The sequence below is a fragment of the Oncorhynchus mykiss genome, chromosome 16 (assembly GCF_057628025.1).
Source record: "Oncorhynchus mykiss isolate SJ-2025 chromosome 16, ASM5762802v1, whole genome shotgun sequence".
NCBI lineage: Eukaryota > Metazoa > Chordata > Actinopteri > Salmoniformes > Salmonidae > Oncorhynchus > Oncorhynchus mykiss.
Window position 1 is genome coordinate 21,056,327 of NC_143037.1, and position 27,084 is coordinate 21,083,410.

The 27,084-nt window shown below is 42.2% G+C and overlaps 3 protein-coding genes across 10 annotated transcripts in view; all 3 read left to right on the forward strand.

The window, feature by feature from the left end:
* The window catches only part of LOC110491616 (retinol dehydrogenase 13), a 54,843-nt gene extending 51,072 nt beyond the window's left edge, over positions 1 to 3,771 (forward strand). For both annotated transcript variants that reach the window (XM_090202213.1, XM_021565187.3), the window contains exons 3-7: positions 179 to 334; positions 498 to 602; positions 756 to 968; positions 1,127 to 1,228; positions 1,416 to 3,771. In XM_090202213.1, coding sequence (XP_090058339.1) covers positions 193 to 334; positions 498 to 602; positions 756 to 968; positions 1,127 to 1,228; positions 1,416 to 1,747 — 894 coding nt within the window. In that variant the 5' untranslated portion in view covers positions 179 to 192 and the 3' untranslated portion in view covers positions 1,748 to 3,771. The remainder of the gene's footprint in view (positions 1 to 178; positions 335 to 497; positions 603 to 755; positions 969 to 1,126; positions 1,229 to 1,415) is intronic.
* Positions 3,772 to 4,720: 949 nt separating this feature from the next.
* decr2 (2,4-dienoyl CoA reductase 2, peroxisomal) lies at positions 4,721 to 9,885 on the forward strand. 6 transcript variants are annotated; one of them, XM_021565188.3, is made up of 10 exons: positions 4,721 to 4,952; positions 5,561 to 5,681; positions 5,864 to 5,932; positions 6,341 to 6,392; positions 6,500 to 6,635; positions 7,381 to 7,505; positions 7,696 to 7,789; positions 7,992 to 8,096; positions 8,814 to 9,002; positions 9,410 to 9,885. In XM_021565188.3, exons 2-10 carry the CDS (start codon positions 5,584 to 5,586, stop codon positions 9,442 to 9,444), a joined length of 903 nt encoding a protein of 300 aa, XP_021420863.2. In that variant the 5' UTR covers positions 4,721 to 4,952; positions 5,561 to 5,583; the 3' UTR covers positions 9,445 to 9,885. The 6 variants fall into 6 exon arrangements, with proteins under 6 accessions (XP_021420863.2, XP_090057765.1, XP_021420865.2 ...); XM_090201639.1 differs by having other exon boundaries at positions 4,730 to 4,952; positions 8,814 to 9,057; XM_021565190.3 differs by having other exon boundaries at positions 4,737 to 4,952; positions 5,565 to 5,681; positions 8,814 to 9,057.
* A 1,629-nt stretch (positions 9,886 to 11,514) lies between these two features.
* The window catches only part of rab11fip3 (RAB11 family interacting protein 3 (class II)), a 43,527-nt gene continuing 27,957 nt past the window's right edge, over positions 11,515 to 27,084 (forward strand). For both annotated transcript variants that reach the window (XM_021565192.3, XM_021565193.3), the window contains exon 1: positions 11,515 to 14,912. In XM_021565192.3, coding sequence (XP_021420867.2) covers positions 13,239 to 14,912 — 1,674 coding nt within the window. In that variant the 5' untranslated portion in view covers positions 11,515 to 13,238. The remainder of the gene's footprint in view (positions 14,913 to 27,084) is intronic.

Genomic DNA, 27,084 nt, shown 5'->3' on the forward strand with positions numbered 1-27,084 from the left:
GACTTGTCATGCACAAAGTAGATGTCCTAACCGACTTGCTAAAACTATAGTTTGTTGACAAGAAATTTGTGGAGTGGTTGAAAAATGAGTTTTAATGAATCCAACCTAAGTGTATGTAAACTTCTGACTTAAACCGTAGCTACTCTTTCCCATTTTCTATCCTTTTCCATCCAATCAGGTGGTCGAATCATTATGGGGTGCAGGGATATGGAGAAATGTGAGGCGGCTGCCAAAGAGATCCGGGGGCAGACACTGAATCCTCATGTTTACGCACGCCACATAGACCTGGCCTCCATCAAATCCATCCGCCAGTTTGCAGAGAGAGTCAACCAAGGTCAGTTAAAATACGCACTGGAGAGACATCAACTCAAATGAGACCCATTGGAAGTAACGGCCACTTTATGAGTTGAGCTACACCCTATTCTCAGACAATGGTGTGTGTGTGTCTCTCTCTTTCTCTCTGTGTTTCTCTCTGTGTTTTCTTCATGTCATTGCAGAGGAAAAGCATGTGGATGTGCTGATAAACAATGCAGGCGTAATGAGATGTCCAGCAGGGAAGACAGAGGATGGGTTTGACATACAGTTTGGAGTGAACCATTTAGGTATGTTCCTGAATACTCCCAAGTAGTGTGCACTTTCTGCATGGTTTTATTTCGTACTGTTGCTTAACATTGTATTATAAATACATAGCTATAATATAGGAGAACATGGGCATTGTCATATGTTCATGTTACTGTGTTCCTCTGTTTCTTCAGGTCACTTCTTGCTGACCAATCTGCTGCTGGAAAAGCTGAAGGACTCTGCCCCTAGCAGAGTGGTCAACCTGACCTCTCTCGCCCACATCGTCGGGGAGATCGATTTCAACGACCTCAACTGGGACAATAAGAAGTTTGACACCAAACGGGCCTACTGCCAAAGCAAACTCGCCAACGTTCTATTCACAAGAGAACTGGCCCAAAGGCTAGAAGGTAAGTCCAGTAGCTCTGTGTATGTGTGTGTGTGTTCTCTGTGTGGGTGGATAGGTTTGTCCTCTGTTAGGGTAGGTTTGTTATTTTTGTGTTGTTGGGTTTGTATTTTCCATTGATTACAGTATTGATTACTGTGTTGTTAATCTTTGTTGTGACAGGTACTGGGGTCACTGTGAATTGCCTACACCCCGGGGTTGTTGCCACAGAGCTGGGGAGACACACTGGCCTCCACCAATCGCAGTTCTCCAGCTCAGTGCTCAGTGAGTCCGCCGCCTTCTCATTGTCTATTACACTTGGAGATCCACTCACGTGAAAATGTTTGCTAAACCATCATATCAGTTTAGATTAATAGGCTCAGTAGGTCATAGTTCAAGCTCCCAATCTCTCAGGAAAAGTTATTCACAAAAGGCTTCAAATGACCCCTAATGTCTCTGCCTCTCCCTGCAGGTCCGTTCTTCACCCTCCTGGTGAAGGGGCCAGAGCTGGGGGCACAGCCTAGTGTCTATCTGGCCGTGGCCGAGGAGTTGGAGGGGGTTACGGGCTGCTACTACGACGTCATGATAGAGAAGGAGCCAGCACCCAAGGCCCTCGACCAGGAGGTGTCCCGGAGGCTGTGGGAGGCCAGTGCCAGGCTGATGGGGCTGGAGCAGGCAGCATCAGCAGCAGTGCCAGCTTCAAATAGGGCCCAAGAGAAGCCCAGCACAGACCCAGACACAAAGATCATAGCCAAGCACTCACTGTCAGCGCTTGAGCAAACAGGAATGAACCCTGGAGTATGAGCCCTGATATGGAAAGAAGTCACAGTGAACGGTTGACTTTGCATAGGCGCCATTTTCTCTTGACAAGAGCATGTACAATATGAAATCGGAGCTAGCTGGAGATTTCGATTATGGCTCGTGAGACATATACATATGCTACAGACTAATGCTTGATTTCACCTGCTTGTCCAATGTCCATACATCTGGAGATGTTATCGAGGCAATGATACAGGAGTGACTTGTCCAACAGCACAGTGAGTGTTGGCTTACAGTAGGTTCCAGAGGGAGCAGGTTTTCATTCCAACCAATGAATGTCAAGTTATATTTTAATGAATAATTATGGAAACCTTTCATGCCCAGATACTCTGAGACAGAAGGAGATGGAAATCACTGTTATTAAAACAGTTGTAATGTGTTATGAACTGAACACAAAGGCTCAAGTTCATTGCATGTATTGTAATGAGTAAAGTATAATGTTGCCTCATCTGGCCATGACGAGGCTCAAGGGAAATGGTTCCCTTGTCATATTATTTTTTACATTTTTAACATTTATTTAACTAGGCAAGTCGGTTAAGAAAAAATTATTATTTACAGTGACGGCCTTCTCCGGACAACCATGGGTCAATTGAGTGCCGTCCAATGGGACTCCCAATCACAGCTAGATGTGATACAGCCTGGATTCGACCCTGGGACTGTAGTGACGCCTCTTGCACTGAGATGCAGTGCCTTAGACCACTGCGCCACTCGGGAGAAGCAGTTGCTTATCATTGATTATACTATTATTCACTGAGCTGATCTAACAATACTAGAGTGAAAGTCGGAATCAGAAAAGTGGAAACGCAATAATGAGATACCTAGAGTCGTATTATAGATCCCAAATTTAAAAAATATATATATTCTCTGATTTCTCCCACAAGACATGATTAAGATAAGCACATACTGTAGAATCTGGAGCTGTATTTATGCTTTAATCCTGTCATGTTTATTTGGGCTGGTTTATGTATTATTAATCGTTTGTGAGGAAGAGGGTTAGCATTCTACAGGCTTTGCTAGTGTTTTAAAAACTGTAATCTGTCAATTACCACCACCTGGTGGTGAGCTATCAAACTATGAGGGCAACACATTTTGACCACTTATGTAATGAAGAAAATGGAGACCAAAGAAAACATTTCTTAACCCCCCCCCCCCCACAGAGCTTCTGCAAGCTTTGACTCTGTCTCACCAAAAATATGTTACTTACATGTCTTGATGTTTTCCTGTAGCTAAATTGTTGCTTTATAACAACACATCACCTCACTAGCTGGAGTCAAAATACTGTTGATAAAACTGTCCAGGCTGGCCTGCATTAATGGATACTGCTGGCATACACACAGCCTAAGTGCTTTGGATATATTAGCCCTGAACTATCTGAGGGATCCATTTCACAGGGCTCTTCCTGTCAATAAAATCCCTAAATTCAGATTGAGAGAAAGACATCCACCATCTGAATGTACTCTGATGAGCATCGATCCCTGGAAACTAATACCGTTCACCAGCCAAATCTGGTGTCAGTTTACCAACAATGACACTCCCTGGTGCCACCCTAAAAAGCTGAGGGTAATAGGAGATCAAGGGTTTTTCCACATCCCTCTGATTTGGAAAAGCAGGTCATGTTTTGTAAAGTGGAATACCAGAAAGACTTTAACATATGGTTGTGAAGGGCCATAAAAGAGACACTGTTATTGCTCTCCCTAAACATGCACAGATACATTTAGATTATAAAAAACAAAATTATATTATTTAATGGCCACCTAGAATATGGTGTTATGGAAACACTTTTGACAATGAAAACATTGACCTTTTTGTTTCTGTATCTTATCTGAAGGTTCTGCAGTGATTTATTCATTCTTGCCTTGAGGTAGAATTTAGAAACATGTCTATCATGTCTGTGAGCCTTGAGGCATTTGTATACTGAACAAAAAATGTAAACGCTACATGTAAAGATTTGATCCTATGTTTCATGACCTGAAATAAAAGATTACAGAAATGTTCCATATGCACAAAAAGCTTGTTTCTCTCAAATTTTGTGCACAAATTTGTTTACATCCCTGTTAGTGAGCATTTCCTTGCCAAGATAATTCATCCACCTGGCAGGTGTGGCATATCAAGAAGCTGATTAAACAGCGTGGTCGTTACAGGTGCACCTTGTGCTGGGGACAATAAAAGGCCACTCTAAAATATGCAGTTTTGTCACACAACACAATGCCACAGATGTCTCAAGTTTTGAGGGAGTGTGCAATTGGCATGCTGACTGCAAGAATGTCCCCCAGAGCTGCCAGAGAATGCAATGTTAATTTCTCTACCATAAACCTCTTCTAACATAGTTTTAGAGAATTTGGCAGTACATCTAACCGGCCTCACAACCGCAGATCAAGTGTAACCACCTCAGCCAAGGACCTCCACATCCGTCTTCACCTGCGGGATCGTCTGACACCAGTCATCCAAATTAAACTGAGGAGTATTTCTGTTTGTGATAAAGCCATATTGTGGAGAAAAACTAACACCCATGGCTGTGTCCCTGTCCAGTCATGGGAAATGTGTTTAGTAGACTTTAATTTTTGCCAAAGTTTTATTTTTTTTATGGTGTTTAGTAGTGCAAGGGCACTTCACAGACTTGCACACGAGCACTTCAGACTGCCCACCCATGGCTGCACCACTGTCCAGTCATGGGAAACTGATAAATTAGAACCTAATGAATTAATTTCAATTGGCTGATTTCCCTATATGAAATGTAACTCAGTAAAATTGTTGAAATTATTGCATGTTGCATATATATATATATATATATATATATATATATATATATTGTATAGTTTAAGCGTCTCAACAGAAAAAACAACACTAGATATTCTATCCCAGTATTTTTATGAATAAGCAAAGAACACATTTTCTATCCTCTGCATGTATGACAGCATGAGAATGACGTTTGCGCTCTTGAACAGACCCTCTTGAACTACATATCCCAAAATGCACTTGTCGTTTCACAAAAAAATGGGTTCAAGGTACAGTATTTTCATGACCAGAGAGCAAATTTTCTGTTTGACAATTTAGTGAATTTGTAATCGTCTTGGGTCGCAATTTGTGAAGTTAATCTGCAACAGAGTGCATTTGGTCGTCAAGAGACGTTTGTGAGGCGGTGTCATTACAGAGGAGAAGCTACAACAGGAAAAGCACAAGAACACTGTCGGTGAGTGCAACTTTACCATAGAGAGAACAATGAGCCAGATGTTTTAAAATAGAATAGGATGTAGAAATCTGAAGCATCCGGTTGGCGTTTCCACTCAACACCAAATATGGTGATGAGAGGAAGCCCAGTGGCCGGCAGTGGGAGAAGACGGAGCGAGAAGAATTTTGGACGAGATTCTGCAAATTTCCTCATCGATGAAACGTTTGATCTCAATACAGTTTTCTGTTCCCAAAACTAAAATATGTTACGAACATAGTACTTTTTGCCAAACGTTCAAAAAAAAGTGCGTTGTTTTGTAAGTGCAAGGGCGATTTGAGATTCAGGCTAAGCGTTCCCTAACTGAAATATGCAAATACATGCTAGAACGCGCCAATAGGATCTCGTTAGTTCGTGCTTGTTCTGCCGACTATGATTAATTTTCTACCATTGGAAACGATTGGCTGTGGTCTATCTTTGGGTTATAAAAAAAATCTTTGACTTTACTTTGTCAACTTTAAATTCTTCCATGCATCTTCCGCTGCAGTCTGCAATGCAGCATATGTCCCAGCGATTGCTACATAGCGCAAAGTGTGCCTTAGAAGTGTAATAAATGTATATTTTTGTTCCAGCCAGGCACCTTTGGAACATCAGTATGGCAGAGCCACAGAGGGTGAGAGATTTGCCTGAGGATGTAGACACAGATGACTGCATGACTTCATACACTCACATTTACAGTCCAGATTTACTCAAGTAAGTGCAAATACAACCTTAACGTACCAACTGTACTTGAGCTGTGCATTGTCATTTGGAACAAAAGCAATGGCCAGTAGATTTTATAGGGAAATGTTATTACCTAAATAGGAAAAGATGACATAGGGCACTCTGTATAATACTGGTACTGTACATACTTTTTTAACAATATCTTTTCACAGAGACCAAGTGGCGTTCATAACTGGAGGGGGAACTGGAATTGGACTGCGCATAGCTGAAGTGCTCATGAGGTACTGTACCTGGAGTCTCTTGACGTACTACTCCATGCTCCCTGAGACTGTACTTTAACCCTCTGGTTGGGTTATCACTGCCTATCTTCTTTTACCTATAGAGCATGTTACTCTTCACCTAAGACCTTGTCACGCTTGGCTTCTCAGTACATCACATGATCTCAGCCTTAACCTTGCACTTTTCACTTGACACGTCCCTGCACCCCTCACCCCTCATCTATCACATTCCCTTGGCCTTTACCCTGCCTACACCTGGGACTGCTCACCTTATGCCACTGTGTTCTACCTATAGCTTACTTGTGTCATCCGCAAACCACCATTAGAGGTACTAAAACCTTATGCCGCATGTCATCACACACGGAACACCTTGCACCTCACCCCTAACCTCTCACCTTTCGTCTCTTTCAGGCACGGCTGTGACACAGTGATTGCCAGCAGAAACTTGGAAAAGCTGACAGAGGTCTGCTACCCTTATATCGTGTAGTAGACCAAACAAAAATGATGTTGATTAAATGTTGAATAAATGTTGATTTATCATGCTGATGTCTAGTCTATGTTTTCTTCCAGGCTGCTAAGAAGCTGATGGCAGCAACTGGACGCCGCTGTCTCCCTCTGCCCATTGACGTGCGACAGCCCCAGACCATCTCCGCTGCCGTGGACGAGACGCTGAAAGAGCTGGGCAGGATTGATATCCTCATTAATAGTATGTAGAACACACACGTGTGCACAGAAAGACATGCACATGCACCCATACAATAACATTGTAGGTATGGGGGGGAAATTAAATTGGCTCTGCTGTGAAATTGTGTGCGACATTGATTTTAATGAAGCCATGTTGCGGTGAAAGCAGTGTGATTTTGTTTAAATTATGACATTTTCTCAAGCAATGTCAATCTCTCTTTATCAACTGTTATCATATAGGCCTGTTTCAGATCACAAAGTCATCATCTGTTCTGGCTTTTATCGTTTTTGTTACGTTTATAACTTGATTTGCATTTCACAACATTTCAATCTCAGTCTTTCTTTACATTTGTACATTTTCTTTTTAATACCCAATTTTGAATGGAAACGTGTTAACGTTGGTTGTTTGAAATAGGTATATCTCTCTGGTCACCCCCAAAACCAATTCTTCCTTTGGCCGCCTCTCCTTCCAGTTCTCTGCTGCCAATGACTGGAACAAACTACAAAAGTCTCTGAAACTGGAAACACTTATCTCCCTCACTAGCTTTAAGCAAGCAGACTTTTTTTCTACTGTATTATTGACTGTATGTTTGTTTTACTCTGTGTTGTTGTATATGTCAAACTGCTCTGCTTTATCTTGGCCAGGTCGCAGTTGTAAATGAGAACTTGTTCTCAACTTGCCTACCTGGTTAAATAAAGGTGAAATAAATAAATGAATGTAAATAAAATATGTAAGGAACTGTCTAGCGATCTATTTTATTTTATAGATGCTGCTGGAAACTTCCTGTGCCCTGCAATCTCCCTCTCCTTCAATGCCTTCAAGACAGTCCTGGAGATTGACACCATGGGTACATTTAACACCAGCAAGGTGGTCTATGAGAAGTGGTTCAAGGTACGGTACACTCTCAGTATGCACTGAGATTTTTCAATCAATTTCCTTCAATCTAACTACCTACCTTTTCCCATGACTTGCATGGATATTCCTGTTTGTTTTTCATTGTTGTGCTATTACCTCAGATAGTCATACTTCTGGTAAAATGTATGGATAGATAGACTTGATCATGTCTGATGTTTGTGTTCAGGACCACGGGGGTGCCATTGTAAACATCTCTGCCACCCTCGGCTACAGGGGTCAGGCTCTCCAGGTGCATGCTGGCTCTGCCAAGGCTGCCAACGGTAAGAAACATTACAGTGTTATAACTCTATGATTGTAACTATATTGTTGTGTTTTTATGTGGTTCTATGTATTTGGTAGAAGTAGCTGTAGTCTTTTGGTGAGTCAGCACTATTTCTCAGATATAACAGCAAGCCCACTAACAACTTCCCCTCTCTTTATTCATCCCACTACTCTTTTTCTTTTCACGTCTCTCTCCCTCAGATGCCATGACCAAGCACCTGGCTGTTGAATGGGGACCAAGTGGGGTAAGGGTTAACACCCTGGCACCAGGTCCTATTTCTGGGACAGAGGGCTTCCATAGACTGGGTAAGGATCTGTGGCTGCCTGGCTGTGATTTGATAAACATGTTTGGATTGATTAAGCCGTGAGCCAAACTCACACATGGCCACACATACTTTTTAGTGATAAGTCTTGCCACTCCTCTCTACCTTTTAATGAAGTATGTATTATTATACACTTAAGTAGATCTGGGTAATTCTGTGTTATTTCTATGCTAGTGAGGTCAAAGTTATCAACAGCAGAGCCTTAGGGGCTTCCCGGGTGGCGCAGTGGTCTAGGGCACTGCATCGCTGTGCTACCAGAGACTCTGGGTTCGTGCCCAGGTCAGCCGCGACAATTGGCCTAGCATCGTCCGGGTTAGGGAGGGTTTGGCCGGTAGGGATATCATTGTCTCATCGCGCACCAGCGACTCCTGTGGTGGGCCGGGTGCAGTGTGCGCCAACCAAGGTAGCCAGGTGCACGGTGTTTCCTCCGACACATTGGTGCAGCTGGCTTCTAGGTTGGATGCTCGCTGTGCAGCTTGGTTGGGTTGTGTTTCGGAGGACGCATGACTTTCGACCTTCGTCTCTCCCGAGCCTGTACGGGAGTTGTAGCAATGAGACAAGATATAGTAATTACTAACAATTGGATACCACGATACCATATATAAAAAAAAAAGAGGTAAACTAAATTAAGTCCTCTTCAGTCTCATTTTTCTTTGCCCCAAATACTTGTTCTCACCCTCCCCTCCCCTCTTGTCTTCAGGTGGCAACAGAGCAGACAGCATGGGCGCCTTCTCATCCATTCCGCTGCAGCGGGCAGGCAACAAGACTGAGATGGCCCACAGCGTGCTGTTCCTGGCCAGCCGCGCCTCCTCCTATGTGACGGGCCACATCATGGTGGCTGACGGCGGGAGCTGGCTCACCTCAGCCAATGATGTTTCCATGCTGCTCGGTATAGCTTCCTCTCAGTCTGCTAAACTCTGACACGGCCCCTCTCCCCGTCCCAGGTGTGTAGTACAGGGAAGGAGGTGCAGCTGTAGGTGTAGGGGAAGAGGACGTTGTGAAGTGTGTTGTGGATAAGTAGAGTGCATTTATCTTTAATCTAGAAAAAATATTCTTCTGCACTTTGTGACATCGGCTGATGTCAAATTTGATTGATTGATTGGAGTAAAGTGGCATAGTTATAGGGGTAGTGTTTTGCCCTGAGTTGGGCATAACTGATTGCTTAATTTGTCTGGCTTGTGTTTCATTTTCTTCTGTGGCCTTTCGCCTAAGGATACTTTAGATAGAGAAGCATCAACTTATTATTTGATATGCAGATACTGTCTTCAAATTAAATGGTGTTTATTTTGCTTTCAGGCTATTGGTCAGCTGAACTGAAGAGAGACAAGTAGATGGTGAAGAAGAAGTGGCAGATTTTGAATAATCTGCTAAATATAAATCAATGGATTTGCCATGTATGATCTTTGAGACTGGAAAGCTACCATAGCTGATAGTGGTTAAGTGGACAATAGGAGTTAAACACAAATATTGACTGGAAATGATTGACCTAAAAAGACACATCACAGCCACATGTTGAAAACGGGATAGATTGGCCCAATCATGTTTCAAGCGTTGGATAATGAGTTAATCCACACCATTTAAAAAAAATGTAATTACTATATACAATAACTACTTTGGATTAAGAATCAATATGTTGATGAACGTGATTAGTAAAATCGCCTTCTGTAGTTGTTGAATCATGTAGGCTAGTTGTTGAAATTACATTGTAAAGCACTTACAATTTCCATACACAATGTCCAGAAATGTTCCTAATAAACCTTGACATAATGACATTTAAAAACTCTGCCTCCATTTCAAACATCACAACACTTTTCTAACCTCATCATACATGTACTGAACTTGAGTATTCAAAATGACTCCTCCAAGCAAACACTGAGTTTTCACATAGCATGCCCTACTGTATGACCATATTGTTCTAGATAAATGGCGAATGAAACAGTAACACCAATAGTATAGCCAGAAAGATAATACATTATTAATATGCATTGACTAAAATCTGCCAGAGGGGGGCGCCAACGTACAATGCAGTAGAAATTGGGACCTTTGCTTTGGATTCAATGTGTGTTGTGTTGCTAAAATGTTAAACTTGCCAATATACCCTTTACATTATTCGTTCACCATTATTATGCTAAACAAAGCCAAAGAAAACCAAGAACATTTAATCTATTGCCTACATGAGAAAGGCTGGGTACCACTCACAATCACTGTTGGTGCTAGTTGAAGTCTTTTGGAGAATGTGCATGGCCATGGATGTAAAAATACACTACATTACCAAAGGTATGTGGACACCTGCTCGTGGAACATCTCATTCCAAAATCATGGGAATTAATATGGAGTTGGTCATCCCTTTGCTGCTATAACAGCCTCCACTCTTCTGGGAAGGCTTTCCACTAAACGTTGGAACATTGCTGTGGAGACTTGCTTCCATTCAGAGCTTTAGTGAGGTCGGGCACTGACGTTGGGCGATTAGGCCTGACTCGCAGTCAGTGTTACAATTCATCCCAAAGGTGTTCGATGGGGTTGAGGTCAGGGCTCTGCAGGCCAGTCAAGTTCTTCTACACCAATCTCAAAAAAAAATTCTGTATGGACCTCCCTTTGTGCATGGGGGCATTGTCATTCTGAAACAGGAAAGGGCCTTCCCCAAACTGTTGCCACAATGTTAGAAGCACAGAATTGTCCAGAATGTCATTGTGTGCTTTAGCGTTAAGAGATCCCTTCACTGGAAGTATGGGGCCTAACCCGAACCATGAAAAACAACCCCAGACCATTATCCCTCCTCCTCCAAACTTTAAAGTTGGCACCATACATTGGGGCAGGTAGCATCCACCAAACCCAGATTTGTCAGTCGGACTGTCAGATGGTGAAGCGTGATACTCCAGAGAATGCATTTCCACTGCTCCAGAGTCCAATGGCAGTGAGCTATACACCACTCCAGCCAATGCTTGGCATTGCGCATGGTGATCTTAGGCTTGTGTATGGCTGCTCGGCCATGGAAGTCCATTTCATGAAGCTCCTGATGAACAGTTATTGTACTGACGTTGCTTCTAGAGACAGTTTGGAACTCTTTAGTGAGTGTTGCAACCGAGGACAGACAGATTTTTTACAAGCTAAGTGCTTCAGCACACAGCCGTTGTGTGACAGCTCTTAAGTAAGGCCATTCTACTGCCAATGTTTGGCTATGGAGATTGCATGGCTGAGTGCTCGAGTTCATACACCTGTCAGCAATGGGTATGGCTGAAATAGTTGAATCCACTCACTTTAAGGGTTGTCCACATACTTTTGTATATATAGTATATGAAATAAACAATGGTTAAACAATGCAATTAAAAGCCTACACAGGTATTTTGCATCGTATTTTGGACTGCGGTTCGTTCTGTGCGCGTGCGTGAAACGTCACCGCTGTATGCGGCTGAGGGATGGCAAGGGCCGGGTATTTGCTGCTGATGCTGATGACAGTGTGAACGGCCTCTGCGCTCCTTTATATCGTTATACCTCAGTGCTGTAATCACGGTTTAGAAATGTGGCAACATATTTTGTATGTTTGACACATACAGAAGCATCTTCAGACGGAGAATCATGTCTTTGGAGAGCGTTAGGATGGTAAATACATTTCGGGAGGCCGGGAGAAGCTGAAGAAATTTTAAGCAAGCGGACTGAATTTGTTCCTGACACAGGTGGATGATTGTTGGATTCGAAACGTCTGGATAAAAACACAAAACGCGGATGTAAATGAAAATTATCGTCAGAACGAATAAACTGACTTAAATGGGAAAAGGAAATTAGCTGAAGGTCTTCATATTCAGTCTAATTTTGCTTCAGAATCAAGGGCTGACGAATTGGCTCGTTAGCTAGCTAGTTAACAAGCTAACTAGCTCGAGCTTCCTTCAGGATATTATAGGGATGCTCGGACGCCTTCGCGTTAAATCAATGTTAATATTGCCAAACATGTTATTGTCAGTCTGCAAGCATTGGCATGCTTTACATGGAGTTCAACGTTGCTAGCTAACTAAGTTAGCAAGCTAGCTATTTATTTACTCGAAGGTTGGCGTATTATAATCCATTGTCAAGTTAAAACATCTCGCATTGGCTAAAAGCTAGCGAGCTAGCTGGTTAACCAGTTGACGTTAGCTACAGTCACACTTTGAAACCAAATTGTCGATAACCCAGTGGCAGTGCCACATATTAGTACATGTTAAAAGTAGTTAAACGTTGGTGATATTATTGCATCCTATTTATAGCATGAATTCAATGTTCTGCTTATTTTCAGACTGAATTTTTTTGGCAGTCAGCTGTATTAGCAAGACGATGCTTGACAACAACCGGGGCAACTGACAGCTAAAATTAGTCCGTCCCAATGATGCTGGAGATGGGGACAGTGAATTTATATAGCACGCCGTGTTTATCATTTGCTTCCTTATTCCCTTGATCAGGTTTGACCATTTTCTATCAAACTAAACTGATCAATTCCCTTACTATCACAGGAACTCATCTTTTTGTGTGTTATGTCACTTCATAATGTCTTGTAATATCATAGTCACTGTATGACATTGGCATAGAATTAGAATACTAACTATTAGAATATAGTAATTTAATAGGATCGATATGGACATTAGCATGTTGCCCCAGTAATAGTTTGGTTCTTAGAACATTTCTATTTAGCCTGTGCTATTTTGCTAAGACACATGTCACCAATTAATGTTGCATTCTAAAGTATACATCAAAGTTCATAATTCTATGGAATGAATTAAACATTTTTCTGAAAATGCACATTGGATTAGTTGACAACATTTTTTAAAAAATGCAGGGTTAGTCACTGTAAATGCATGAGTAGTGGATAATTTAAGGCAACATCAACAATTATGGCAAGTAGACAAATCAATGAATATAGGGAATAGACTGGTTATAAGCACTAAGGTGTTTACACAGTGCTGAGATGTCATAAATTCAGAGCCAGTCAGGCAGGTTTTTATTTACCATCATGCAAAATTTGCCTATGGATCTAATCAAGGATATCAACTACCATGTGTAGAATAACAATATTGAAATTGAGAAAGAATTGGATTTTGACTTTAATGTAAGAGGAATTATAAGCTTTCTCAAATTTGCTCAGGAATTATCTATTTAAATGGAACAGACTCTGATATCTAGCCCTCTGGGGCATTCTGAGTGGGATCCAGAAGGCACAAGCTCCCATGGATTCATCCTCTTGGATTCAGACAAAGGAGCCATAATGCCTCAGAGAAAAGGTGGTCAGACAGCTTTGGATTTCCAGAAAGTTGACCAGGATGTATCTCTATGCCTGGAAGAGCTTTTCCAGGAGAACGCCTTAAATTTAGACAGTCTTTTCAGGACCTCCAGTTACTCTGGTGGAGACAAGATTTTGCCATGGGAGGGAGATCAATCTAATCATTCTCAAGATGTTCCCCTGGACAAACCTCTAGAGTTATCGCCTCTTAAAGACAAAATTGAGGAACATAACAATGTAAGTGACAGTCCTCTACCTTGGCTGTTATTCTCCAAAACCACTGATTTGCTCAGGGACAACTCAGTGTGTGAGGAACTAAATTCCCTGCAAGATCCACCTGTGAGTTACACAGACTCTGTTAACAGTCACAAGGAGCTGATAACCCTCAGTGAACCTCCTTCTCCTGTGAAGGTTTCAGATAGGACTCCAGATACCAACACAGAGGCTTCCTCTTTGTTGGTAGATCACCTCTCATCTGAAAACTTCACCTTCTCCCCCAGCCCTGCCCCTTCAGGTGAGGTGAACCCACAGGGTGTCAGTAAGGAGCTTTTACTCCTGTCACTGGATGAGGACAGTGGCTTCCCTCCTCCCTTACAGGGCGGGGAGACTGTGTCACCTGAAACCGGGGACAAAGGTTTATTCCTGGAACCTGTGACTGATCTACCCACAGTCAGTAACAGTACCCCTGAAGGTTTACCTGAGAGCAGCTTCTCACACAACAACATCCATACTGACTGCGCTAGAAAATCTCCAGGGGTTCAGGTGGGATCTGTGCCTTTGCTGGATCTGGAGGTTCCTGACTGTGACAACAGCCTCAGCCTCTGCCCTACTCCTCTTGAGTCACCTACCTGCACGGGTGCATCACCTGCAGAGGATTCAGAGCAGGAACACACTTTGGCTACTTCAATCCTGACTCTATCAGAGCACATAGGTGAGGGGGACTCGTCCGTCCTTCTGAACTCTTCACCATCGATTGAACCCCCGTCGCCAAAGTTCCTCTCCAACAGAGATGCTTCGGTCCTTGGTCAACTGCCCAGTGGCTGCAGCTCCGAGGAGAATGGCCCCCAAGATTTGATGGAAGACAAAATTATCTTTGATTTTACCAAACATGAGGGAGAGGAGGAAATGGCTCTGGATCAGTGCTTGACCTTAGACGTGCTGCCCGATGAGGAAACGTGGGACTTGAAACCACCTGAGGCTATACAGGGTGACAGTGTTCCTGCCTTACAAACTGAACAGCGCGATGGGGAAAGGTTGGCAAACTTGGACCTGTTTGCCGGAACCACGGGTTGTCACAAACGTGATAGTTTTGATTGCCCAGTTCTGGAGTTGAATGGTTTGTCTTCTGACTCTGGATGGACTAGTGAACAAACAGTAGAGACGCTGTCACTCTCTAAAATGGTGGGGTCTGACTCCATGGTCCCCATAGTGAATCAGAGAGAGGAAGACCCATCACCTCTGAAGGCAGTGTTTGACGCTCTGGACCAGGATGGGGATGGATTTGTACGCATTGAGGAGTTTATGGAGTTTGCTGCTGCCTATGGGGCTGACCAGGTGAGATGCATCTCTTTTTAAATTTGTGTCTATGCATTGTTTTTGCTATTCAGTTCGCAGTCAGTGCATGAGGGAGTGTAAGGTCATGGTGAATTGGTCATCTGAAAGGGTTCTGCATGCGTGTTAACCTAGAGATCATAAGCCTCATTCTGTTTAAATGATTTACTATTGATTTTCCGCTTTACTGTAGAGCTTCCTGTAAAATCTTAGTTAATTCCATCAACTGCAATCCATCCCTCAGTGTTTCCTCAAAGGGCGAGAGGCTTTAATTTGTAGGCTATTTTGTAACAGAGACTAGGCAGCCAAGCTAACTGGTAGGCCTCTGTTAATGGCCATTATTACAACTAGTTTCAGATTGAGTAAGAGGAGCCTAGCTTATAAACGTCAGGTAACATGTTCTCACATGGGATAGGCATACACTCTTATTTGTTATTTTCCATGAAGAGGGAACGCACTGGGGGGATTTATGTTACCCCAAAATGCAATAGAACCCAGGAAACCTGAGCACTTGGACTTTGGTGTACGATACTGAAGAACACCGGGCAATGTTTTTATAATTTAAACCCTAAACGTAGCGTTTGCCGGCAGAGGTGCGATATTGAGTCATGTCCTTTTACCGTCCAAACTCATTGTATGCAGCCTGCAATACATTCGTATCCCTCGTAGACCGTACCTAAAACATTCTCTATTGGCTTAGATTTCCTACTTAACTTTATTTAATGGCGAGGAGGCTGGTAAAAAAGGGAAATATGCAAACTTTCCATGTGAATCACCATTTTTCACCACCATGGTGGCTAAATGCCAATCCTGGTTGTGTATCGTGTTCAGCCAATCAAGTTGCAGCAGTCTTTTTTTCACCGTTAACCTAACGCAGCGCTGTATCGCGGAAAACTAAGACTGTTCTCAGGGCGGGTCTGCCGGTTTTGACTAGCAGAAGTGACTTTTCGTAGCAGGTTAGGAGAATTAGGTTAGGGTTAGCTAAAATGCTAAAAATTGTCTCTGGCGTGACTCAAACATATCTAGCAACAACCAGGTCTGCCCTGAGAACAGTCTTGGTTTCCACTAATGCGATGAAACCCTTGGTCTGATAGTTTCAACCGTATTGTCTGAACGCGATACAACACATCCGGGATTAACATTTAGCCACTCTAGCAATGGTGATGGAAATGGTGTTTCATAAGTAAAGTACTTATTTCCCCTGTTTTTTTCCCGCCTTATCGCCATTAAGAAAGGTTAAGGAGGAAATCGAAGCCCATGCAGCCTGAATGGAGAATGTTTTTTTTGTTTTTTTTTGTTGCACAAATTGGTTCACGAGGGATACAACTGTATTGCTGGCTGCATATGCATTTGGACGGTAAAATTACTTGACTCAATATCGCCATCTGCCGGCCGTTGGGCTACCCTAAACACAAACCTTCAGCTTTGCATTTATCAGCAATAACAGTAAAGTAGGCTACAATAGGTCACAAATGGTTTGTGAACACACTATTGAAACATGATCAGACAAAGCTTGAGAGTAATTTCATGCTCTATAGCTTGGGTTTGAAATGAATTATGAGAGGATGAACTCGGGTCACTTATTCCCGTTAAACCCAGAGAATGCTTTTTGGCCAATGGATTTGAGAATAGATTTGGCCAACACTGCCACTCATTCTTAACCTTGTTTTGATTAATATTTTGCCTAATCTCTCATTGGTCAGTGTTCAATAGCTGGGATTTGGCATGAAAATCGTGATAAATCTGAAGGAAAATATACAGGCTGAAATTAATTCTGACAGGACAGGCCTGGTACCTCCTGCTCTCTTATTCTACAAAACAAGCCACGAAGATGGTCAAATCTGCCCATAGGCAACATACCTCACTCCATTGTACTGCATAATCTCATGTGTATTGGCTGGCCTGTATATCATAGCTGGCCTGCCCCAGCTATGACTTTCACCCATTCTCCATCCCAGGCATCTTGCTTTACACCCTGTGGTTTTTCTTCGCTAGGAAGTGAGGCCAATTAAAGAAAAACATTAAAATGCCTTCCACAGCTGTTGGGAGGTGAAAGGTGTAAAATAAATAATTTGATTGGCATCCATCCCTTTTTGTGAAAATAATTGTATGTGGGTATAGGCTAGAGTTTCCCCCTTAGCTTTTTTTCATAGTCCTTTGGTTTTACTCCGAATCCACCCTGCTTTATTTCTCTGTAAGGCCATGGAGTTAATTTTATTATTTGTCTACGAGGACATGGCTGGGCCTAGGTGTTGGATGTGGTTATATGTACACAAACTCAGTACATAAACAATAAAGTTTAAAGGGTGTCAGGTTCATTCCTCTGTTGTCCAACATTCTTGCCTTTTGTGCCAGTCACAAAAGTATGTTTATAACAAGTAGTCCTTACTTCCTGAAAGCACCCAACCTTTCAGTTGCAAATAATGGGTGAAAGGTTGGATGCAAATACCATTGTAACTGGTGACACACACATTCGCAATTTAATTATCTTTTCAATGATTACCATTCCATATAGGCCTACTTCAGCACATTTAGCCTATCTTGCCAATTGTAGGCTAGAACAGAATTTTAGGACTGACCCTGAATGTGGTTGCTGAAAGGAAGATCTTGGAATGTGTGGTGGTGGTGGGGGTTTAGGCAATTAAAGAACTTCCATTATAGCTTTATCCACAATTCTTTCAGAGGAGACATTCTATTTTGTTAACCTCATTTCCCTGATTTGAGATTTTACCATGGCATTTTAAGCACAGATGCACTCTACATTATACAAGTTAGTGCGTAGTGGTTGGTGAACACAAGTCACTCGAGTCAAACCACCATTTAGGCCTAGTCAAAACATTTGACAGTGATTTCTTTGCAACAGGAACAGGGTAGATTAGCAGGCTCTATTGCTGGCTGACTAATCGTCTCTTTAAATCCTCTTCCCCCAGTTCATAACACCATTGTCAGCCCTGTTTTTTTCCTGTACACCCCATAGGTATCTCTGGCTCCCCAGACTGAGTGGTTAGGGAGGCTTAAGTAGAATGTTGTATTTCCCCAGAGTCAGAGGGGCTGAAATGTGTAGGGTACCATCACCTCCCTACGACCCTGTTTTCTGAGAGGGAGGGGGGACTGCTTCACTCTGGACCATCACCACAAAGTACCATATCTTGTTTTTTATGGCGTGAGATAAATTAACATGACATTTGGGAAACCCTCCCAGATCGCTGGTGTAGTCTAACTCTGTGTTATTCCATGGTGTTTGGTTTCTGGTGGCCTCTTCCACGAGTAGCTCCATAGTATCCTTGTGGTTTTCCTGACATCCATGTTTATCAAGGATTTGTTTTGGATCGCAAACCAGGTTGTGCAGATTTGATTACCTCAGTGTCTCTCGTTGAGCTGAGGTATTGCATGTCTGGTTTCCATGAGCTGTGGGAAAGCTTGCACCCTTTACAGCTTAGCTTATTCAATTGCTTCTCAGATGTCCGCCTGGCCTATCATGACTAGAGAGAGAAAGATAGGCTTAGACTGGTTTGCGTTCTTCATTAAGGAAAGTAAGCAAGCAGTAGACAGACTTATCTCTAGAATTTGAAGAATGTTATTTAATGACCTTATGAGTGGGTTTTGTATTTGTCGATTCAAGGACAGTTTGGCATAGTCCTAGTTAGTGACACAAATTTTCCACCCAGTAGGATAGACAGACCTATAAAACCCATAGAAGCCCACCTAACTTTCCATTTGGTTTCGGGTGAAAGGACCATGTGACTAGGCCTAGCTATATACAGATCAAACTTAGGCCTAGTTATTCCCTCCTTGCTCGGTGGTAGTACAAGCTTCTGAGTAACTAGGTTGCAGAAATGCAATGGCCTTTCTGGCATCTGCATCACTATTCATGTGAAGGATGCCATTTCACAAACAAAATATACCTATGAAAAATCAATAGAAAGTGGTGTTCAGCATGACAGTGTGGGCAATGGGCATATAAAATGTGTTTACAGCAACTTATTTTATATGGTACATTTAGTCTGTCCTTGTGGATTTTTATTGTGCCTGTAAGCTTCACAAATCATTTTATTTTCCTTGTTGTGGTGGAAGCGCTTGGCAAATCTCTCATGTACCTAAAAACGTTTCACAGGTAGGTCTGAGAAGAGGATAATTCATATCTAACCTAGCTAACTTTACACTGATAGGTCTGCATAGGACATTCCCTGCGTTGATAGTTGCAGACGAGGGAAGCTATTGCATGTACAGTGTGATATCAGATATCTGATATTTGCATGGATGTCCTAATCCGTTAATGGGGCCTCAGAGTTGAATGCAAATCCCATCCCGGAAACATTCCAGGAAGAGGTGTGTATGTGTGTGTGTGACACTCAGGCAACCGTGTGGATCGGAGGAGAGAAAATGGAACAAGAAGAGTTTGTAGAACATAGCGCTTGCAATGCCGATTCCCATGGGGGACCAGTACGAAAAAAGTATGAATGTATGAACTCACTACTCTGGATAAGAGCGTCTGGTAAATGACTTGAATGTAAATGTATATACTCCATCATGGAATGACCTTTGACAGTGGCTAAGCCCCTATACTGGGGTACTGATGTAAAAAGTATTTCTGTCTGTAATAAAGCACTTTTGTGGGGAAAAAAATCATTCTGATTGGCTGGGCATGGCTCCCCAGTGGGTGGGCCTAGGCCCTCTCAGGCCCACCCATGGCTGTGCCCCTGCCCAGTCATGTGAAATCTGTAGATTAGGGACTAATTAATTTATTTCAATATACTGATTTCCTTCTATGAACTGTAACTCAGTAAAGTCTTTGAAATTGATGCATGTTGCGTTTTATATTTATGTTCAGTGTAGAACAGGATTATCTATTTTGGATGCAGTTTAAATGGAGTTGATAGAGAGAGAAAGACTGCGAGATTGTGCTCATGTTAGTGATAGGCTGTTTTTAAAACTCTACAGCTGCAATTTAAAAAATTATAATAATCTTTACAATTAAAAAACAAGGTGACCCCCGAAACCAGATGGAGATGGATAAATTAGACATACATTCGTTCTTTGTATTACTGTAGCATAGACTATGCTGCAGCAAATGTAGGCATACCTGTTCCAAGAAAAACCATGAGATGATAGGTCTACATGCATTGTGAGCATCGCTCCATACTGAGATGGGCTGTCTGTCCCCACCCTGAGCGTTGGTGATTCATCATGCAGAGGCCATAGAGAAGCCAGATTTAGACTTTGCATATAATTTAACAGTTCCATTTCACGCCTTGCTGTTCATATAAATAATTTATTATAATTTACTGGTTTCTCGCAGTTATTTATCCCGGGAAAAGGAGTGGTTTTGGGCAGTAAATCTCGGTAACCGGGTTCCCGCCATTCAACCCTAGATCTGAAGGGTTAGACAAGTTAGTGGCAAGGGATAAAATGTAACTGGGCTGAGAAAAGAAGACGGAGAAGACAACAGAGATGAAGGAAGAGCCTGAATGTGATGTGGTGGAGTCAATGAGAATGAGAGGGAAGAGCGGAGCAAATTAAAGAGATGAGACTGCAGGCGGTATGATGTAGCCAGTCTAGCCACCTCAGCCTTTTAGTCTGTCTCACAGTTGTTTTGATTTCCCTGAGGTCTGATGATCAGAAAATGTTACAGTAAATAAGTAACTTATGTGTATTGTACAGGAAGCCCTGTTGCATATCTCACAGCCATAATCCTAACCCTCCGTTATCGCACATTGATCACCCTCAAAATAAGGTCACCCCAGGAGTGAAGACATGGCAGTATCAGGGAATTGGAAGATCACAAATTGGACAAGGTTTTTTTCAACCAACACTCCAGTGGGTTTTGACCTAGTTTCCACACAAAGCTCTTGGCCCTGCATTGTGATAGTGGCAGGCAGCTCTTGTCCATCCACCTCCCTCTCCCCTCTACAGACAACTAGCCAGTCAGCCTCCCCTGTCCTGCTTTTATGTACATTCCCACTAATCCTCAGCGGAATGTCCGATGCCCTGTCCCAAACCCCCATCCTGTTTCTGTGTGTGTGTTCCATTGTTGTTCACAGAGAGAATCTCCCATTAGCTCCATCTCCCTATCCATCTAGGCTATTGCTAGTGAAGTGTCAGGAATAGTTATTCAGCACAGTAATACTCCGTTGAAGACAAGCTGTTGTGAAACCCCCATAGGAATAAGCATCTCACTCCCGGCATGTTACTTCGTCTTACTGCACAACTGTGGCCTGTGTGGAGCACTGATTAGACACAAATAGAGGAAACGCAGAAAAAACACCATCCATCCAGGCTCTCACTGCCATGTAAATGGAAGGACATGCCCGTTTTGGCCCGTGAAGTATTCTGACTAGTGCTTTCCTCAGACTGTCCCCTCAGGGCCGTTCTCTTTGGGCTACTGTACATATGGTGGGGTCTTTCTTTCCTGCCTTTTTTGCTGTCAGGACTACAAAAGCATAGCACTGACAGTAGTGAACCCCCCCACCTACGTGTGCTGGTCTCACCAATTCTCTAACTGGAGGTGTGAAGAGAGGTGTTTCCTGTGCTGTGGTGACCCGGCGCTCCGGTTGTCTGTGGCCTGTTCTGAGGAGGATCGAAAGCTCAAGTGCAGGGAGACACCCACTCACTCTCACCTCTCAAATGTCAATCTCCATCTCATTTACTGCTGTTTATAAACTTCCAACCGCTTTAAACGACCCATCTATTCACCGCCATCCACTTCCTGACCAACCTAATTTATGAAATATTTACATAGCAGCGAGCACTTGGCTATCAAATTTAACCTGAAATCTTATATCAACATTTCAGTGTTAACCCACCAATAAGGCAAACTAGTCTGATTTTGCCTTTCAAACTTCAGTTGTATTTAAAGACATGCTCCAGAACTTTGGCAACTAGTAATTATTTTTTTTAAACCTCCCGCTTTGGGCTGGATGTGTCAATGTGTAGTTCGTACATGCATAATCTATGAGCAGAATTACTGTTTTACCTCAATTAGCCTCGAAATCCCTGATTTGAAAGCAACTGTTTACTGGAAGTTGTTCAGTGCCATTTTACCCCACCTGGGCCAGCCCCCTAGCAATTTGAGTTTCAGCCAATGAGTTCAGCCCCTCTTCATTTGAGTTACAGCTAGCAAGATGCACACACAGCAGAGCGTGAGAGCGCAATGACATGGTGCACATATCTGCACGTGGCTCGTGAACGCTACTTTCAGAACTGCTGGCTAAAAAGTATACAAAAGTACTGGAGAATCTCTTTAAAATTCAAGCAGGTAAAGTGAATCGGTCTATCACCATGAGGGCTGAGGCTAATTCAAGAGTTTCAGCTGCTACCTCTCTAGGTGTAGCTTATGTTTGCTAAGCAGATCGACTGTTTGGGTGTGTGTAACTGATACAAAAGTGCAGAACAGGAAAGTCTATTCACAAAGTTAAAGCCTCTGTTGAATGGTCATGTTAAGCCCAGTCAGATTTGTACTTGTGGTACTATGTCATCTATTGTCTCGGTTTACTCTCATGTTGATGTTGAAAGTTTTCCCAAGGCTTGTGTTATGCCCACAAACTTCCGTAACCTCCCAGCTTATTGTAAATGATACATGTATGGAATGACAGCACAATGAGTATGGGATGTGTAATTGCAACATACTGTATTTGTATCTAAAACATTATAAAAATTGAGTCACAACTAGGAGTGATATTATTTTTCGTGGCCTATTCTTAAAAGAGAACTGCCTCCTAGAACCAATTTCTCTGGTTATAAATGTGGTATCGATATGAGTCAGAAACATTACAAAGTGTAAATAGGATCATTTTGGTCATGAAGTCAGTCTGCCTTCACTTGTAGCCTGTGAGAAAGACCCGATCACTTGACAGAGAGCCATGTGAGTGAGAGGTGCTTCGGCACACAGCCAGGAGAAGGTCATTCTAATTATTATATTCAGCCCAAGGGCACAATGGCCACTGGCCACAAAATGCATGGATTTTAGGGGGCATTACAGCCACACAAACGGGATGGAGGTGGAAATTTGAGGCATTATGAAATGCTTGTCAAATTGTGAATGAGAGTGTGTATAGCCTGCGCAAAAAACAAAGCAGAGCTCATGCCTTTCATGCAACTTTTTCAAATCATTATTAGTCTCATCAAAACATATAGCCCAACATTTGTATCACATCTAAAGTTACATAACTCTAAATTAAGCGTATATAGGAGGACATGTTTCTATGTTAACCACTCAACACAGAGTGCACTCCCCCAAATCGTTTGGAGAAAATATCCTTTCTATTTTATTCAGCTATGTTCAATTGTATTCTTCATACTATAAAATAATGCCATGAAATTCTAAGCAAATCTTGTTTGATGCATGAGTGGAAGAAGTAGCACAGACCCTCTGCTGGTGCAAAACACTGAACAGTCAATAATGTATGTACAGTGGCAAGAAAAAGTATGTGAACCCTTTGGAATTACCTGGATTTCTGCATAAATTAGTCGTAACATTTGATCTAATCTTCATCTTAGTCACAACAATAGACAATTACAGTGTGCTTAAACTAATAACACACAAATTATTGTATTATTCTTGTCTATATTGAATACATAATTTAAACATTCACAGTGTAGGTTGGGAAAAAGTATATGAATCCCTAGGCTAATGACTTTTCCAAAAGCTAATTGGATTCAGGAGTCAGCTAACCTGGAGTCCAATCAATGTGATGAGATTGGAGATGTTGGTTAGAGCTGCCCTGCCCTATAAAAAATACTCACAAAATGTGAGTTTGCTATTCACAAGAAGCATTGCCTGATGTGAACCATGCCTCGAACAAAAGAGATATCAGAAGACCTAAGATTAAGAATTGTTGACTGGAAAGGGTTACAAAAGTATCTCTAAAAGCCTTGATGTTCATAAGTCCATGGTAAGACAAATTGTCTATAAATGGAGAAAGTTCAGCACTGTTGCTACTCTCCCTAGGAGTGGCCGTCCTGCAAAGATGACTGCAAGAGAACAGTGCAGAATGCTCAATGAGGCTAAGAAGAATCCTGGAGTGTCAGCTAAAGACTTACAGAAATCTCTGGAACATGCTAACATCTCTGTTGACCAGTCTAGGATACTTAAAACACTAAACAAGAATGAAGTTCATGGGAGGACAAGACGTGAGAAGCCACTGCTGTCCAAAAAAACATTGCTGCACATCTGATGTTTGCAAAAGAACACCTGGATGTTCCACAGCGTTTCTGGCAAAAAAAGTAATTCTCACCAGAGAAAGTCTCAGAGCAAACGAAACAGCACCCCTCTGTTCATTTAAATAAATAAATTAGGCCCTAATCTATGGATTTCACATGACTGGGAAGAGGCACAGCCATGGGTGGGCCTGGGAGGACAAAGGCCCACCCACTCAGGAGCCAGGCCCAGCCAATCAGAATTAGTTTTCCCCACAAAATGGCTTTATTACAGACACAAATACTCTTCAGTTTCATCAGCTGTCCGGTTGGCTGGTGTCAGATGATCCTGCAGGTGAAGAAGCCAGATGTGGAGGTCCTGGGCTTGTGTGGTTACACATGGTCTGTGGTTGTGCGGCCGGTTGGACGTACCGCCAAATTTTCTAAAACAACATTGGAGGTGGCTTATGGTAGAGAAATTAAATTCTCTGGCAACAGCTCTGTTGGACATTCCTCCAGTCAGCATGCCAATTGCGTGCGCTCCCTCGACTTAAGTGTTGTGTTGTTGCATCCTGTTTGCAATAAGGCACTGAAGTAATACTTCAAAAAATGTGGCAAATTAACTTTTTGTCCAGAATACAAAGCATTATGTTACAGAGGTATTAGCAAATCCAACACAACACATCACTGAGTACCAAGTTTCATATTTTCAAGCATGGTGGTGGCTGCATCATGTTATGGATTTCCTCGTCATCGGCAAGGACTAGGGAGTGGTTTTAGGATAAAAATAAATGGAATAAAGCTAAGCAACAGACACTAGGAGACATTCACCTTTCAGCAAGACAATAACCTAAAACTCAAGGCCAAATATACACTGGAGTTGCTTACCAAGACAACATTGAATGTTCCTAAGTGGTCTAGTTACAGTTTTCACTTAAATCTGCTTTAAAACATATGGAAAGCCTTGGCTGTCTAGACAGAGCTTGAAGAATGTTTTTTTAAAGGCAAATATTATACAATCCAGGTTTGCAAAGCTTTTAGACTGCAATCGCTGCCAAAGGTGACTGTATTGACTCAAGGGGTTGAATACTTATCTAATCAAGATACAGTCTATTATTGTTTTATTTTTCATTAAACTTAAAAAAAAAATGTCACAGCAGCAATTGATAAAACAGGACCATGTTTGCAAAACAAGTGTTTCTGAGCTTATGTCAATATTACACAGGTAAGCTAGCGATTACGGAAATCAGGAATGCAGACAGGCTCAATAGACCTTTAATAAACGAAGGACTGTGTGTTATGTTGGGCACCTACTGACCCCAAAAAGATTTTATGATTTTTTTCTTCTCAATGACATGTATTGCTAAATAAAATTTTTGTAAGGAAATACAGTTAAGCACCACATTACAACAAGACAAAACAGCTTGCTGAATCAAGTCTTATGAGTATAAAAGCATAGCTTGTTTTCACATAATAAAAAATGCTTGAAAAGGTAATGGAATGGGATTAGTGTGGTGTGTAAAAGAATCCAATACTTTAACTTGTATGCGGTACAATTCACATTATTGTCGGAGCACCTCCTCTAAGAGTATGAATGAGGCGATTTGAGAAGCATTCACGTTGTTTGAAGTACAATAGCCCAACATCGCTACTGTAGTAGGTCAAAGCTGTGTGCTGGAAAACCTTAGTAGAGCATGGGTAGGGTAGGCATTGTGGTGCTCATGTGAATATCCTTTATTTTTCAGACCAATGCCTTTTTCTCACTTAAAACCATATTTTTGTTTGTTTTTAATAGAAATTTGTGTTGACAGCTGAGCTGACTGAAGACCGGGAATTCAACTCGCAGTTGTTATCATTTCCACTGTAACATGTCTTTAGATGACGTGATAAAACTTCAAGTTGCAAGCTACTCTAGTAGCAAGGTGTTGTCGAATGAGTGTCTCATGAAACACATTCCAGACACTGGTACTTCTTGCTATGTTGATATAATTGGGATTTGACAGATAAGTATTGCTATGCTAGCTAGCTGCTCCCAGGTTGGCTAAACATAAGGTCAGCGCGGGCTTTAGCCTACACCTAGAACTGAATCAGCAGATCATCTTGAGATGGCGAGTCAGTCAGGAGGGGAGAAGTCTTCAACATCAACTTCTCTCCTTCTCTATCTTAGCTTACCTCGCTGTCACTGAGTTACTCACTACTGCTTTTGTTTGTTTGTTGTGATTTGAATGGCAAAGACACACCCAAGATACACCCACATTAAGCCACACCCCAAAGACGACTCTCGTTTGGGATTCAGTAAGGGCCGCTGAATTTCTTAATGAGCACCGGAAGAAACACATGCGGAATCAGTGAGTGCAGTTCACCTTTTGGAAAACAAAACAACAAAGTGCATTCCATATTCCCCAATTCCATATTTCAGCCCCACAACAATGTTTATGTTGGCTGTTCAGTCTAGTTCTTATACATTAGGGTGTAAAGAGCACAAACACTAGTCTCCTTGGATACCACCTCTTGTTGCCAGGTTACCTGGGGAATGGATACAGGGACATCACGTAACTGATTGTATCTTGTCATTTGAGTGCCAGGTTAGGTGCACTCTGTCTCGTTGTGTATAGAAATCTTTATTTAAGTTGTAAAATGCAAGTGGTAGCAAGGTTTTGCGTTGTGTGTGTGTGTGTGTGTGTGTGTGTGTGAGAGTGCGTGCGTGTGTGTGTGTGTGTGTCTTTTGGTTTAAGTAGGCTTATAGAGACGTGTTGGGTTTGTGTTGAGGGAGGTGAGACACTTGGAGCTCAACCCATAAGCTCACCTTGTCTGAGGACACTGCAGTCCTGTAAAATTGAAGCGCATTCCCATGTACCTTTTATGAAAGAGTTATGAAATCAGAAATATGTCTACCTGTGCAGAAACGTATGATTCTGTGGAGGTCAGAGCACTTTGTTATTGGTTCTCATTGTCTTGTCTTGAAAAGAAACATCATACCGGTTGAAGGAGCCTAACCACAGAAGGCTCAGTGAGACAGTTCAGTCATTTTGCAGATTTT

Coding starts and splice junctions, on each gene's coding strand:
- decr2 (XM_021565188.3), top strand. CDS start 5,584: ATGGCAGAGCCACAGAGGGTGAGAGATTTGCCTGAGGATGTAGACACA. Junction 5,933..6,340: donor ATAGCTGAAGTGCTCATGAG/GTACTGTACCTG, acceptor CGTCTCTTTCAG/GCACGGCTGTGACACAGTGA. Junction 6,393..6,499: donor ACTTGGAAAAGCTGACAGAG/GTCTGCTACCCT, acceptor GTTTTCTTCCAG/GCTGCTAAGAAGCTGATGGC.